This window comes from Rhipicephalus microplus, chromosome 2 (assembly GCF_043290135.1).
Source record: "Rhipicephalus microplus isolate Deutch F79 chromosome 2, USDA_Rmic, whole genome shotgun sequence".
In the NCBI taxonomy this organism is placed as follows: domain Eukaryota; kingdom Metazoa; phylum Arthropoda; class Arachnida; order Ixodida; family Ixodidae; genus Rhipicephalus; species Rhipicephalus microplus.
The window spans coordinates 135,297,102-135,312,209 of record NC_134701.1 but is presented as its reverse complement, the minus strand read 5'-3'; the positions used below and the strand labels follow the sequence as shown (position 1 = coordinate 135,312,209).

General features: G+C 48.1%; 1 protein-coding gene across 3 annotated transcripts in view; it reads left to right on the top strand.

Annotated features, from left to right (window-relative positions):
* The window catches only part of LOC119170717 (E3 ubiquitin-protein ligase RNF19A), a 280,047-nt gene that overhangs the window by 227,555 nt on the left and 37,384 nt on the right, over window positions 1–15,108 (top strand). For all 3 annotated transcript variants that reach the window (XM_037421954.2, XM_037421955.2, XM_037421956.2), the window contains exon 2: window positions 14,398–14,650. In XM_037421954.2, the coding sequence (XP_037277851.1) occupies window positions 14,432–14,650 (219 nt within the window). In that variant the 5' untranslated portion in view covers window positions 14,398–14,431. The remainder of the gene's footprint in view (window positions 1–14,397; window positions 14,651–15,108) is intronic.

The following is a 15,108-nucleotide window of genomic DNA, read 5'->3' as shown; positions in this document are numbered from 1 at the left end:
ATACCCGCTGCAAAGGACGGAGGTCGTGCGGCAGCTTCGGCGTAAGTCACTGGTGCAGGCGCTTGAACGACTGGAGGCGGCCTTGCGACCACTTGGGCGTAACTTGGGGGTGCAGGGGCCGGAAGTTGTTGTGGGTGGTACGCAGGCATGACCTCCGCTATTTCCTGCTCAATCGCTCGGCGGATGGGTGGAAGAATGGTAGTGGCCGATTGTTGAGCAGCCGGTGGGTGGGCAAAGGGCAGGAGAGAGAACTGCCGCGCGATTTCCTCACGTATGAAGGACTTGAGATCTGCCAGCAGTGCCACCTGATCACAGCTCGCTTCCAAGCCTGCAAGCCCTGCATCTCGTGGTGTGGAGCGACGGGTCATCGAACGCTGCCGGCGGAGCTCCTCGTAGCTCTGGCACAGCGTGATGACCTCAGCTACTGTGCCTGGGTTTTTGGCAAGCAGCATCGTGAAGGCATCATCGTCAATGCCCTTCATGACGTTCCGGATCTTGTCTGATTCGGACATGCTGTCGTTCGACTTCTTGCACAAGTCCAGGACATCTTCAATGTAACTGGTGAATGACTCACCGGCCTGCTGAGCGCGTTCGCGTAAGCGCTGCTCGGCTTGCAGCTTGCGAACGGCAGGGCGGCCAAAAACGTTGGTGATAGCAGTCTTGAAACCGGACCAGGTTGCAAACTCGGACGCGTGGTTGGTGTACCACAAACTTGCAACGCCCGCAAGGTAGAACACCAAGTTTGTCAACTTGCCGTCCTCGTCCCATTTGTTGGGGACGCTCACGCGCTCGTAAATGGCGAGCCAGTCCTCCACGTCAGTGCCATCGGCGCCCGTGAAGATGGGTGGATCGCGGATCCTGGGGACACCGGGACATGGGGGTGGCATGGGAGGAGGCGTTTGCTGAGAGGCGTCGTGGGACATGGTAGATTGCAGCGTACGTGAGCGTTGTTCCAAGGGCATCGAAGGGGATCGTAGCACTCTCCACCAATTTGTTATGGCGTTTATTAGCCGGCACACAGCGAGTCTACACAATGGCGACAGTAACGGCCAAAACACGGGGTCTCCGCGCGAGCGGCGTTCTCTTTGGGCAGACCCACTAGAAAGCACATAAGAGTTCGACCCACTTCAGTGTTCGGCGGCTTCTGTACAATTTTTATTCTTTCGGAGAGATAAAACCGGCTACTAATACTTGATAACACCTGGAAGTGTTACAGTCGCAGCAAAAGTGTCAAATAAAAGAAGAAAATGTACGCCACTTCCAAGAACCTCGAAGCTTTTTTTGTTGCTGCACGTGCGTTACATTTTTTTTTTTCGAAGCCCGAAAGACGACTTGCGAAACATGAAAAAAAAAAAAATATTCCGCGTGACACGTGTTAGAGCATAAATTTCCACTGTTGTCAGGAATGATGATGCCTGCCGAGTTCAGTCCATGCTGCTTCACCGCAACCTCGCGAAGCTAGTGCTCCCGCCGTCGTCCGCACACTTGCATGCGTGGGACAACGCAGCTTAAACTTCGTGTGTATTATAAGTACATGGCACACTTGCGAAAGTTTTGTATGCAGCCGGCGTGCACGCACGCTTAATTGAAGCTCGCTTTCGCAGCTGTTCACTTCGTAGTGTAACCGTTCGCAGGTACAGGTGCGATCAAAAGTGTGCAGACCACGGGATCGCGTGGCAGAATGCATCGACGCGCCAGCTAGCGACGAGACACGACGAGACACCTGCTGCAAGGGCGCATGCGCGTCCCGTCTTATCACTTGGCTTCTCATGTCGCTCTGTTGGACGCGGTTACGGCGCTCGTACCCAAAACGACAACTGGGTGTCGCTTTCTTTGCTCCATCGAATCTGTGTCATTCTTTTACGTAGCGGCTGCGACGGGGCCGGTTCAACACCGGCTCGCGTTGTTATTGACACCGGTTGATTAGGATAAGTAAGCATAGCGAGCATCGCACAACCTGACGAAGCCAAACGCACAAAATTAAATTTTCTCAGGCCAGCTTGCCTTTGTCGGGCTAATCCAAGTTGCACTTAAATGAGCTTAGCTAAGTCAAAGTTAATGTAGCCGAAATTAATCAAATGTAGTCGAGCACTTTATGACCTAAATAAGTGAGGTGTAAGTAGCTTTAGTTAAGCCCAGTCCAGCTTGGTGTTTTCATGTTAAGCGAAGTTAAGCTTAGATGAGCCCAGATGAGTCGAAATAAGTATAGCCAAATCTAATTAGGCAAAGTTGATCATGCTCATCCTTAACCTAGCCGTGCAAAATTAGCCTATACAAGGCAAACCTTATCGGGGCCAATTAATCTAGGTCGACTTCCCCATGAGCCCACAGAAGTCAAGGTCAGGAAGATACTAATTACTCTTTACCGACTCCATACTAATTAGGGTAATTTACGTCTAATTAGTGCTAATTATTGTGAACACTAATTATGACTAAATATTAGTCTGAAATCCAGCTAGAGTATCCTCTATACTGGAATTTCACGTGGCATAATTAAGCTAAATATGCATAACTAATCTAATTAGGCAAACACCAAGGAAATTATAAAAAGTCTGATTAATCTTGGTTGGTCATAGCATCATCAAACCAATTGGATTATGATTAGCTTTAATTAGGCAACATCTTATTAAAACACAAATAATTAACGTAATTGAAATCGAATTCTCATGAGCTCAGAGAATCCAAGCTCAGCAAGATGCTGATTACTCCTGACCGAGTCGAGTCTCATTTACCTAAATATAAATCTAATTAGCCGTAACATTATTTATAAATATTACTGAATAATGTGCGTGACATCAAAGCCCACCCGAAGTACTCGAGTTTTATGTCGCAGAATTATGCAAATTACGCCTAGTTACGCCTAATTGAGATCGGACTTGCTACGAAACCATTAGCTTCACTGTGACTTTGCCTTGCGCCTTTAGTGCAGGCTGCCCACGTTTTTTTTTTCGTTTATCGAGTGGCGCGCTGCTTTCTGTGGTGCTTAGCTGTTTTTCAGGAGTTTCAGTAACAGGCAGTCTAACCGCAATGGCCAGTTATATGCTCTTTTGAAAGAGAAAGATACAGTATTTTTGAAACAATACAAAAACTACTGAATATTAGATTACTTAGCTGCTGATAAAATAATTCTTCTATGCAGCCGCTGTCTAGTCCTAAAAGATCAAAACATAATTACAATTTTAGAAGAAGCCGTCTGAACAATAAAAAAGCGGTTCTAAAAAAACCTCAGCGTCACCTGTAAAATATCTGGCTGTTACGTTTATACAAGCTCGACCGTAGGGATTTCCTTTGCGATGCAAAACGTGCTACAGCGAGAACAGTCGCCATAAAAACAATGGAAGCTGTGAGGAAAGCTACACATAAATGGCGCAAGCAGGGACTGCGTGATATTGTTAAAATTATCAGGTTATTTTGAGTTTTTATATTGTTTATCTCTTTCAGATTGGCCCCTCAGGACTCAAATAAACTTCTGCTGGTCAGTTTGAGAGAAGAACATGGGGCCCCATTGAGCCGTTTTTTTTTATTTTCCCCCTTGGCAAAATAATAAAGTATTTCTGCTCCTCTCGAAGCGGCAACTGAATACCCAAGGATCCTTCGGTCCATAACAGCTTGTACTTTCGGCGAGCCGTCAGCATGTGGATGACGACGACGACGAAGCTGCGCCTGAGCACTTCCGTGTGTCGGAGCCGAGCGCGAGAATTGAATATCTCGGCAAAAGTGACTGCGTGACTGGTCGCCCAGGTCCGAAAGACGACGAAATTAATTGTGTGAGGTTGTAAACACCAGGCGTCTTGCCACACGTTTCCTCAGTAACGTGTCAGGTTTCCGTTGGCGGCGATGACGGCTTGGACGCGTCGCGGCATCGACTCGTACAGCCTCACGACCACCTCAGGGGTAAGGCGCAGGCGCTCCCACTCCTCGCTTACTGCCTGCCAAAGCGCTTCGGAAGTCGCGCTTGAAAGCCGTCGCGCAGACAGGCGGCTCTTCACGATGCGCCACACATTTTCAATCGGGTTCAGGTCAGCACCGACGGGGGGCCAAGGCAGAGTGCGGATGGCAAGGTTCTCGAGTACCGTGGCCACCATGCGAGCTGTGTGGATTGGACTTCGGTCGTGCTGCAGCTGGTAGCAGCCATCCTCGAATGGTCCCTCCAGGGCGTAAGGCACCAGCACTTCCTGCAGCAATCTGCAATAAGCGGATGCCGTGAAGGATCCATTGATTCGGACAAGTGGACCGAGTCCCTCCTTGCTGATGGCTCCCCATGCGCTCACGGCGCAGCGGCCGCTGGACAAAACGTTGTGGCAGTATTCTGGAAGGTATCTGGGGGAATTTAATCAGAAAAATCAGTGTTTCGTCGGAGTACGGGACGCATCAATTACTCATAATAATATATCTGTCATCTTACGTGCCATAACAACATAGGATTATAGGGCATGCATGCCGTCGTGGAGGGCTACGGAACTTTTGACTGTCAGGTCCTCTTTTAACATGCACTGACATCACACAATACACCGGCATTTAGCATTTCAACTCCATAAAAATGCGATTGCCACTGCCGAGATTGAACCCGCGGCTTTCGGGTAAGCTGCCGAGCGTCCTGTATATAGTTCAGGTGCTACGGAATAGTCGCGACAGGTAACCTAGCGATGCTTCAAGGCCCGCGTGATATTATATATGTTGAAATACTTTGTTCTATGGGAGAAAAGATATATAAATCTTGCCTCGGAAGGAGACAAGCAATGACATTTGTATTATAAGTGTTGTTGTTCACGGGAGGGTTTGATACAAAGTGTGAGGAGCTGACAAATGGCATTACTGAAGTAATGGTCAATTTGTTAACTGCCACGAATCAAACCTGCAGGTGAATCTCACCTGCAATTCATAGGGCGCCATACATGACGCTGCTGGTCCCATCGCGAAGAGAAGGTAGATTCGTCGGTGAAAATTACTTCGCCCCATTCTTCCACCGTGCAGCCCTCCACAGAACGCGCAAACTCGAGCCTTAGCTGCCTCTGTCGCTCCGTCAACTGAGGTTTCTGAGCAGCCACGCAGCCCCACAGCCCGGCCTCTCGCAGTCGCCGCCGAATAGTGCTGAGGGAGACGTCCAGTTGAAGCTCACGGCGGATTTCCTTGGCATCAATGAATGGGTCTACCACCACACAGGCCACGATAAGCGAATCAGTTTGAGTGTCCGTTGCTCTTGGACGTCCACTGCGCTCTCTGTCAGCAAGACTTCCTCCATGGTCGAGGTAGGTCCTGATAATTCTACTAACTGCGGCCCTCGACCTATTCATCAAGCGGCAGATTTCGCGTTGGGACCATCCCTGCAACGACAGCTCCACAATACGTTGTCGCTGCTCCAGTGGCACGTATGGCGGCATTGCAAATACAAAATGAAGCACTACCACTTCAATGCTGCTTCCACAGTCTGCTACCTAGGAGCCGTTTACATTATCCGTCAACGTGACCGTCGGCTCTCATCGCTTGCAGTGATAACGGAGGTAGGGCGTCGGACTAAGCGTGCTAAGGATGGCCACACAGAATTGCTGCAGCATATGCGGCCGAATGCTTCAACCTATGCCTCTTTTTGTCGCTTGGCATAACCATCGTTCAGGGGTTCAATTATCAAGCGGAATCATCTGAGATATAAAATGCAACCCTACGCACTAGCGACCGACTGACACCTTTTTTGTTGATGCAAGCTGGCGCCAAAACCGAAGGCGCATTCTTGAGCCCTCACTGGCATTTCTTGATGTTGCATTAATTACCACAATTCCCATTATTATAATTTAGATACTCTGTTGCACATTTCCAGAAAAAATAGAACTAGCATTTTACAGCCTGCTTGCGCTGGAGACATTGACGTGAATAATTACACTGCATTAAACACCTTTACTCTCAAAAGCGTCCTATGCAGCAATAGATGTCTATATTAGGCGGATCGAGCCGTGATTTGCATAATTCTGCGACATCAAACTCGAGTACTTCGGGTGGGCTTTGATGTCACGCACATTATTCAGTAATATTTATAAATAATGTTAAGGCTAATTAGATTTATATTTAGGTAAATGAGACTCGACTCGGTCAGGAGTAATCAGCATCTTGCTGAGCTTGGATTCTCTGAGCTCATGAGAATTCGATTTCAATTACGTTAATTATTTGTGTTTTAATAAGATGTTGCCTAATTAAAGCTAATCATAATCCAATTGGTTTGATGATGCTATGACCAACCAAGATTAATCAGACTTTTTATAATTTCCTTGGTGTTTGCCTAATTAGATTAGTTATGCATATTTAGCTTAATTATGCCACGTGAAATTCCAGTATAGAGGATACTCTAGCTGGATTTCAGACTAATATTTAGTCATAATTAGTGTTCACAATAATTAGCACTAATTAGACGTAAATTATCCTAATTAGTATGGAGTCGGTAAAGAGTAATTAGTATCTTCCTGACCTTGACTTCTGTGGGCTCATGGGGAAGTCGACCTAGATTAATTGGCCCCGATAAGGTTTGCCTTGTATAGGCTAATTTTGCACGGCTAGGTTAAGGATGAGCATGATCAACTTTGCCTAATTAGATTTGGCTATACTTATTTCGACTCATCTGGGCTCATCTAAGCTTAACTTCGCTTAACATGAAAACACCAAGCTGGACTGGGCTTAACTAAAGCTACTTACACCTCACTTATTTAGGTCATAAAGTGCTCGACTACATTTGATTAATTTCGGCTACATTAACTTTGACTTAGCTAAGCTCATTTAAGTGCAACTTGGATTAGCCCGACAAAGGCAAGCTGGCCTGAGAAAATTTAATTTTGTGCGTTTGGCTTCGTCAGGTTGTGCGATGCTCGCTATGCTTACTTATCCTAATCAACCGGTGTCAATAACAACGCGAGCCGGTGTTGAACCGGCCCCGTCGCAGCCGCTACGTAAAAGAATGACACAGATTCGATGGAGCAAAGAAAGCGACACCCAGTTGTCGTTTTGGGTACGAGCGCCGTAACCGCGTCCAACAGAGCGACATGAGAAGCCAAGTGATAAGACGGGACGCGCATGCGCCCTTGCAGCAGGTGTCTCGTCGTGTCTCGTCGCTAGCTGGCGCGTCGATGCATTCTGCCACGCGATCCCGTGGTCTGCACACTTTTGATCGCACCTGTACATGTGCGCAGGCATATTGGGAACGATAACTGTTGCTCGAAAACGTCGGGAATTCGGAGCGGAAAATTAATTGCCTCCGCTTGTCGGGGTTTTTCTGCGTAGTTCTTTTCCACCAGAGTGTGTGTACTATATAACTCCAAATTCTTTAGCCTTTTCGTCGGCCTGTTAAAAAAAAAAAAGTGTAACATATACGAGACTACTGCAAGAGCATGAAAATACAAGCACGAACCTCGCGTGTTTTGTGCTTCCTGAACCGTTATCTTTTTTTTTTTAATGCTTTCCACAGCGAGGGCTGTGCGAAATGTTGTCTTTTGTGCGCGCTGTTTGGCCATGGGAAGCGAAGTCGCAAAATGGATGTCGCCATAAAGTCTTTCTGGTGCCCTCAGCTTTACTGTTCTGCGGTACTCTTGACACGCCGGGAAGAAGCGGACGCAGCTTTTCAGCGTCAGTTGACGGTAAATTCTAAAGCATTTCATCGAGAGGGTAGTATTTTGTATTGTTTCATAGTGGATGCGTGCAAAGTTTTTTTTTTAGCTCAAGGTTTCTGCTTGCGTTACTTTGACGCGTTTGCAGTGATCGCTTTGTGTTTTTTTGTTTGCGAAGGGCGCGCCCGCCACTGTGGTCTACTAGTTAAGGTGCTCGACTTCTGACCCGCAGGTCGCGGGATTGAATCCCGGCCGCATTTTTATTATGAGGCGAAAACGTTCGAGGCACGTTACCGAACCAGTGGTGGTCAAAATTTCCGGAGCCTTCCACAACGGCATCTCTCATCATGTGGTGGTTTTGGGACCAGTTATTATTACACTTGTTAGTTACGAGGGCATGTTTTGCTCTGGTTTGAAGGTGCCTGCAGCACGGTTCATCGTTCATTTGTGACTATAAGATAAGGACGTCGAAAATTCTACGTGAGCCGCATTACTGTCTATCCTTGTAGACCGGCTCACGCACAATAGTGTCTGCTAAGACGAAGTGCCGGGCCAAACGTGACAAGAAACACTGCTCCACCGCGGCAGAGAAGCTTTTGTTCTTTTTTTTTAATAGTTACACTACACTTGACGCATTCTCCGCTCATTCTGGTTTTGTCAGAGGTTCGAAAAACACAAACCTCTGTTTATATGGTGACGTCACGGGGAAGCATTTTCGGTTAGCGAACACTCCGGGCTTTTTATATTACGTCACGCGAGGCGACACTGATGGATCGTCTCAAGAGTATGGCCCCCGGGTGACCTGATTCCGTAAGACGGCGACCTTTTGCGCCGGGGGCATGTTTTCGTATGGTGGGGGGGGGGGGGGGGGCGAAGTGGCGTTGTTCGGTGCCGAAAATGGAAGCAGTGGGCTTTTTCACGACGCTCCAGTTGTCCCCCCCTCCCCCTCTTCTCCAATGTTGGGAGCCGTGCGCGAGCTATTCTATTGTAAATGTGCAGCGTACAGTGTGCGTGACTCGTTTTCGAACTGCGGGCGCTAGCCACCCAAGCACGGTCGTTTACATTCCTCGGCTGCATGGTTCGGCGGCGAAAAATAGCCGAGTGTGCGGGGATTTCGCATGCATGCATGCAGGCAGGCAGCGTACGCGGCAGGATTTTCTGAGTGAACAAGCTGCGCGGACGGCATTTCGCACGCTACGTTGATCGTTGGATTTTTATTCGCGCGTAATGTCGCTACCGGCCTTTTTTTTTTTTGACACCCAGCTGATCGCTGTATGTCACTCCGATTACGCGCGGCTTTAGCGCTGTGCGGCTGCACCACTGTGCCGCTTACGACTCGGTAAGATATGCACATGTTTGTTCACACAGTATGACGAAGGAGAATCGTCTAGGAAATTACGCAGCCTGCAGCGAAGCAGTGTTGACTCGGACCCATCGTATCTGCAGTGCCCGAGTCCACGGTGTCGCACATAATAGGGGAAACAACTTCGCGCGAGATTAGTAAACATAACTTGCCTGTTATGAAGTGACAACTGCACACACCTATGTTTTTAAACGTACTCCCTCCCTGTTTATGCGTGCATAAGCCATGTGCTGAACTTCTCGGACAGCTTTTTCGTGCGGCGGACGGGTTTGTGATCGCCTTTTTGGCTAACAGTACGTCTCCACTTCCGGTACTTTTTAAATTTTATTTACAGTTCTCGTGCGCAGGTTGATATAGCGCAAATCGCCGTTGCGACGCAAGGCATTGACGGGAAATGCGAGAGCCGCACAGCTTAACTCGGCTAGAGTACACTCTAACTCGCTGTCGTCTACTGCCATGTGCTCTGTGCAGGCGGCAGGCCGAGATTGTATCCCAGAGTTACACGGTGTGACGTTGTTGCCAGTTGTGCACATAGTTTGAAACTTACTACAGTGAGGGGGCCCGTCACTTAAACAGAAGCGACATGAACGCAAGTGGCTCAGCCGGACCACTCAAACCACGCAGTTTGACAGCTGCACGCGTTATACCCCAGCGTTGCTAAGGTGACGGATCCCCGTCATCGCAGTGAGCGACGTGACGTCACTGGCTAACCATTTTGTTTTTGTACGTTAGCTTGCCAAGGATGATGAGGCTCCTTTGGCGACGATGGGTACACCTGTCGAAACGTCGGAGAGTCTGTCTGAGGCACTCATTATTAGTACTCGTGCGCAGGAAGAAAAAGGAAAATCTTATTGATGCGCGTTCTGAATGATCCTGAATGCACGCTTCGGTATCGGAGAGGTGGCGATGCTGGAGTTTGCGCATTTTTTTTTTTTTTCAGTAGTTTCTAAACATTTGTCTGCGCATGGAAACCGGACCTGCTTGTTCACTCTCCCCGTTCGCTTAGCGCGGTATTAGGTTTAATTTGGTATACCAGTCAAGATAGCCACCTTCGAGGCAGGCTTTGTTCGGGAATGGATTATACGAAGAAGGACGTGCACGCTGTTTGGCAAGTCGCAATCCAGCCGATCTTTCTCGTTTAAATCTTCCACGCGTATACGTAACCAGAAAATTTTTTCGGGGGTTTCCGATCTGCTTTTATGTACGCCTCTCTCTTACTCCCTTTCTCTCTGTGCGTGTGTGTGCGTGTGTTCGCCTGCATGCAAAAGGCAAAAGTTTCATGGAGTTTCACCCCCCCCCCCCCTCTCCTCCGCACTAGACACCCCGACTACGCTGCGAAGCATCCGCTCAGGGCGCGGCCCCGAACACTTTCCCCGACTCGTTTTGCTCCGCGTGGGAGGAGGTGGTTTTCGTTGTGCGTGCGTGTGCACATGCGCGCACGTATTACACGGTCATGCCGACGACGTCGTCGCACGCGGCCTCCCGATTTGGTCTTCGTCGTGGCCGAAGGCTCTGCGCGTGATTCAAAAGCAGCGCCGTGGATCCGGCCGCGGTGCCTGCTGCATCCGGTGGTGGCCGCGCAGCGGGCGTGGCGCGCGCGCATCTGACAACGCAAGGTCGCTGCTGCCAAGTTCTCTACCCATATACGCACGCATATTTCACTCGTTCGTTTGTCTTTTTCATTTGCGCGTGTTGCGCCTGGCGGTCTGTTTTGGGGGCGGATGCGCTTCGCGGTTCAGTGCCTCGCACAGTGACGCGGCGGCGCCACGGGGAGGACCTTTGCTTGTATATGTTCTGGTACAAGGCTGAACGCGACCGTGCCGCGAATGGCTCGATATGGTATATATGGCGTGCGGACTGCGCGCTTCGGTGGTGGCTGTAATAAAAAAAAAACTAAGAAAAAGGGGGAAACGATTGGCGTGGGCGTGACCCGTATATGTACACTTCGTCAACGTCTGGAAAAAAAATAAGAAAAATAAACTCCCGTGTTGTGTGATGCGTGCTTGGCCGCTCCCCGGCCTCTCTCGTTTCCCGTTTCCTGATCTAGGATTCATGAACTCGGCTTCGCAGTGCTGGAAGAAAGAGAGAGATGAAAAAGAGGGTGATGTAGCGGCCTCGCTCCACGGCGAAGCTCTGGACGCGTATACGTAAACAAGACGAGAGAGACCGACCTTGCCCGCTAGCATGCGTTCTCAAGGAAGCACCCGTCGCGAATGGTTAGGCGTACGCTTCGAGGGGCATGTGCGTTGGCTCTTCTTTCAGGCTGTCTCTTTCTGTTGTGACCTTCTGGCCTTGTAATAAAAGGTCGCGTGGTCAGTCCGTGGCACCGGGGATGGGGAAAAATGCAAAGACAATTAAAGAAATAGAAAAGGGCGAAGTTTACACTAGCCACGGAAAGCGTTAAGAAAGGTTGAAATCTGCGGTTGGTATTAGGCGCTAAAAGGGGCCCTGCAACACTTCTTGAGAATGGTCAGAAAACGCTGCCGATCGATAGTAGAGGCTGCCGACAACACGCGAGCCAAATATTATAGCGCAGCACGCCGCCTAAAATTCGTATCAACTTATAAAAGTCAGCTAAAAATTGCTTTCCATTCTCTTGCAAGCCTTGGAAGACCCTCAAATATCACACGTAGTAAGCCCATCTATCAGTCATAGGCTGATTTGAACATGGCCCGCTCGTTCGTTACAGATATCGCCGCGGGAGGCCACACTTGTCCACGCTGCGTGCGCGATCACATCGAGAAAGCCGCGCATTCGAAGAAAAAAGAAGAAAAAAAGTCCTCAATGTCACGAGGCGGGACTGAAGGGAAAGCTAAAGAGCCAAATCACTTGCATCCTGCCGCCAGTGCAGGTAGTTCCAAAGTAGCACCCGTATTTTCATCGTGAATTATAAATTTGCCGCCTTTATTTTATACGTGGTGCTATTTGAGACAGGACGCAGCTGACACCAGTAAGATATTTGTATATGTTAAATTTATCTGTTGTGACTTCGGGTTTCTGAACGCGTGAGAGATAGTCCCCCTTTTTTGCGTGCACCTCAAACGCTAAGCAGTGTCTGTGTCTACATGAAGCGCTGATGGTGCACTCCAGTCACTTTCCACAAAGTGACGAGACGCGTGCCAAAACGAACTACTCCATGTAGTGCTACATGTGCAGAAGCTCTACCTCCGTAACTTTTCCTTCATTGCCGAGGAAAGTTGTCGCCGAGCATTAAACCATAGAGTTAATAGAGTCGGTATATTAGCTCTATGTATAAAACACGTGGCTTTTAAGCCAGCTGCCTGCTTCTTAGCCACGCCAATCCGACCAATGTTGACAGACTTGACGCTGAATCCTCTCGATCGAGACCAGACAATCGTCAGAGGGACCGAAACAGCGGCGACACTTTCCATCCTTGCCGCGAGCGAAGGAGAGCGGATGAAACAAGGATGGCACGTTTTGACGATGCACACGTCACGTGATGCGCCGTCCGCTGCGAAAGTTTCCCCTCCATTCCCTCGTGTAAATCCATCGTTAAGAACACGAGATCGTCCAAGTTTATAGAGCCCTCCACTATGGTGTCCTTCATAATCATATCTTGGTTTCGTGATGTATCTGATGTTAAGATATTAGGTTTTCTTGCTCTTCCACCAACACTTACATCTGTTTCTGAAGAACCTCAAGCTTTTTTTTTGTTTCTAAATTCTCATTTCATTTTTAGCTCTGCAAAACATAAAAATAACAAATAAAGTACTGCTGGTAGGGCGCTGCGGTCATGTACCTAGCGGTGAAGCCTCGCGTTGCATGCAGTGTCGTGCGAAGCACTCATAATGCCAACTGTTCCAGCAGAATACATAAAGGTTTAAGTTAAATAAATGTTTCAAATGACAGTTTAGCTTAAGAGATGTGTTCTGTGTAACTGTATAGTCTAGTCACAATGAAGTTTGCGAAATGCTACATTTTGCGCTGGCTGTCACTGCAGCTATTGGCACCACCATGTGGGTAGGGGTAACTGTGATCGTGATGCTTTGGCTCATGGCTCGTGAAGTTCACTTGGTTACATATTTATATATAATGCCGGGCCATGACTGCAACGGGCTCTGCACATTGCGATAGCCCACCTTGAAAAGGTATGTCCGCTTTGTGTGTTGTGACCTAAGTTACTGCGCCAATTGGGTAGTCCCTTTGTTGGATCTCTTTGGCTTCTACACTGGGAGGCAGACTGCATCTTTTTGGCACCTGCGCCGAGCGGGGGCCCCTTTGCCAGGGTATGGCCATCTGCTCAAAACAAATCCTCCCTCTCACCAGACCCTGGGAGGGAGGAAGTGCCGGGACAGACGTGATAATGATACCCTGGCACTTTGGTGCCTCGAGTTTCCCTGGCATTGCGCTGCCCTTCAGGGTCATCTCGGCACTTTCTACCATTGTGGTAGGAAGTGCACTTTTGGAGTACAATATGGGTGACGCTGGTAGTGACATGGCTTGCACTTTGGTGCTTGCGTCTAAGCACGCCATGTGTATGTATTCATTGGTTTCAATCGTGTTTGCGACGCGTGATCACTTCGTTTTCATGTGCTGCATCGCTTGTAAGTGGGCATGCGTGTTTTGGTTCAGCCCATATTGAGAGTTGTGCATGGGTTTTTAGTTATCACTACATTCATGATTTGATCACAGAAATGTGTTCAAGATATCTGGCTTGCAAATAATGCATCTGCTGCATTTTAAAATTAGTGCTCCAGGATCACTTCACCAGTATTTAAAATATTTTTCCCTGCTGCGATTTATGTACATACAGACTTAATTCCTTCACAGCAAGGTCACTTATCTTGCATACAGTTGAGTTTGTGCTTATCACCAAGGTTATGAAGTTTAAGCATACTGATGAGCGGACTGGTGATTGTTCTGAGCAGTATCTGGTGGTTCTTGTTGGCAATGATATGGGTTCGAGAAATTCAGACATCTGGTTTGGATGACAGATGCGATTATATGAATAAACACGTTGTAGATAACATTCTAAAAAAATATCTCGTTGACAAGTTTCAGTAACCATTAAACATGCATGTGGACAAGATATCTGCAGATTACTTTACGTTTCTTGCATCTGCAAATCATGATTTATTTTTGCTATAAAATGATTTTTTTTTGCTATATATATTGATTTAGCTTTGAAGTATTTAGCTGATTGAATTGGCTGTTCTTAGTGTTTCCTGTTGCTCACTTTTTGATTAATATCTATACGTGTGTATGACGAGTTAGTCGCAGCACTTGTAAGACACAACGAGTCTTAGTAGTTGCCGTTTGGCATTTTAGTTTGTGCAACAGTGCAGTACAAAGCAAAGCAGGCAAGGCGGATGCTACTGCTCCCGTTTGCAGTGCGTGTTGAAGTTGGTTTGGATAGCGTCGGCATTCATCTGCCCAGTTTGTGTCGTTGAGTATCGGCTGCATTTTTTTTTTTTTTTTTGAATGCAGGGTAACCAGTGAAAGGGGTCACCAGTGACCAACAATGGCATCGTCAGCAGCGGTGCCCCCGGGCTCTCCTGAGGGTGGAGGTGTGCTGCCCACGCGACGCCATCCGCTGGCCGGGGGCCGCTTCTCCTTGCGACGCTTGCTCGGCTCTTCATCGTCCTTTCTCAATCGCCGCAACTTCGGCCGCTCCTGTAGCTCCCCGCACGATGCTGAACAGGCTGTTCGGCCGCCACAACGAATGCCACTGCAGCACAGGGTACGTGTTGCAGCATGTTGAACCTTGTACTGGCATCCCACTTTGTCTCGTTCCTTGTTGAGTTTGTGCTTATCGCCAAGGCTATGAGGCTGAAATGTTCTGTTGGCAATGATCTTCGTTCTGAGTCACCTTTATGTCAGTCAACAGTTTAGTGTTGAAGACACCACCACTGTTGCACGGCTCTTAATTACATATAATTGCAGTCCATTTTTGGAGGAGGACGCCATGAAAACAGATTTGGGGCACCTTTGCAATATATAGTAATTAACCCTTGAAGAAGCAGTTCTTTGCCTGGTACAGGTTTATTAAATATTTAAAACCTAAATAGGATGCTTCTTTAATAGAAAAAAGGTGGTAGGAGTTGTACTACTTTATTTGCCACTTATGTCATTTATGTTCATAGTTTGGTTAGTCATTGTGGCATTAAATAGGCTCCCGTGTAATCTCACTTATAACGT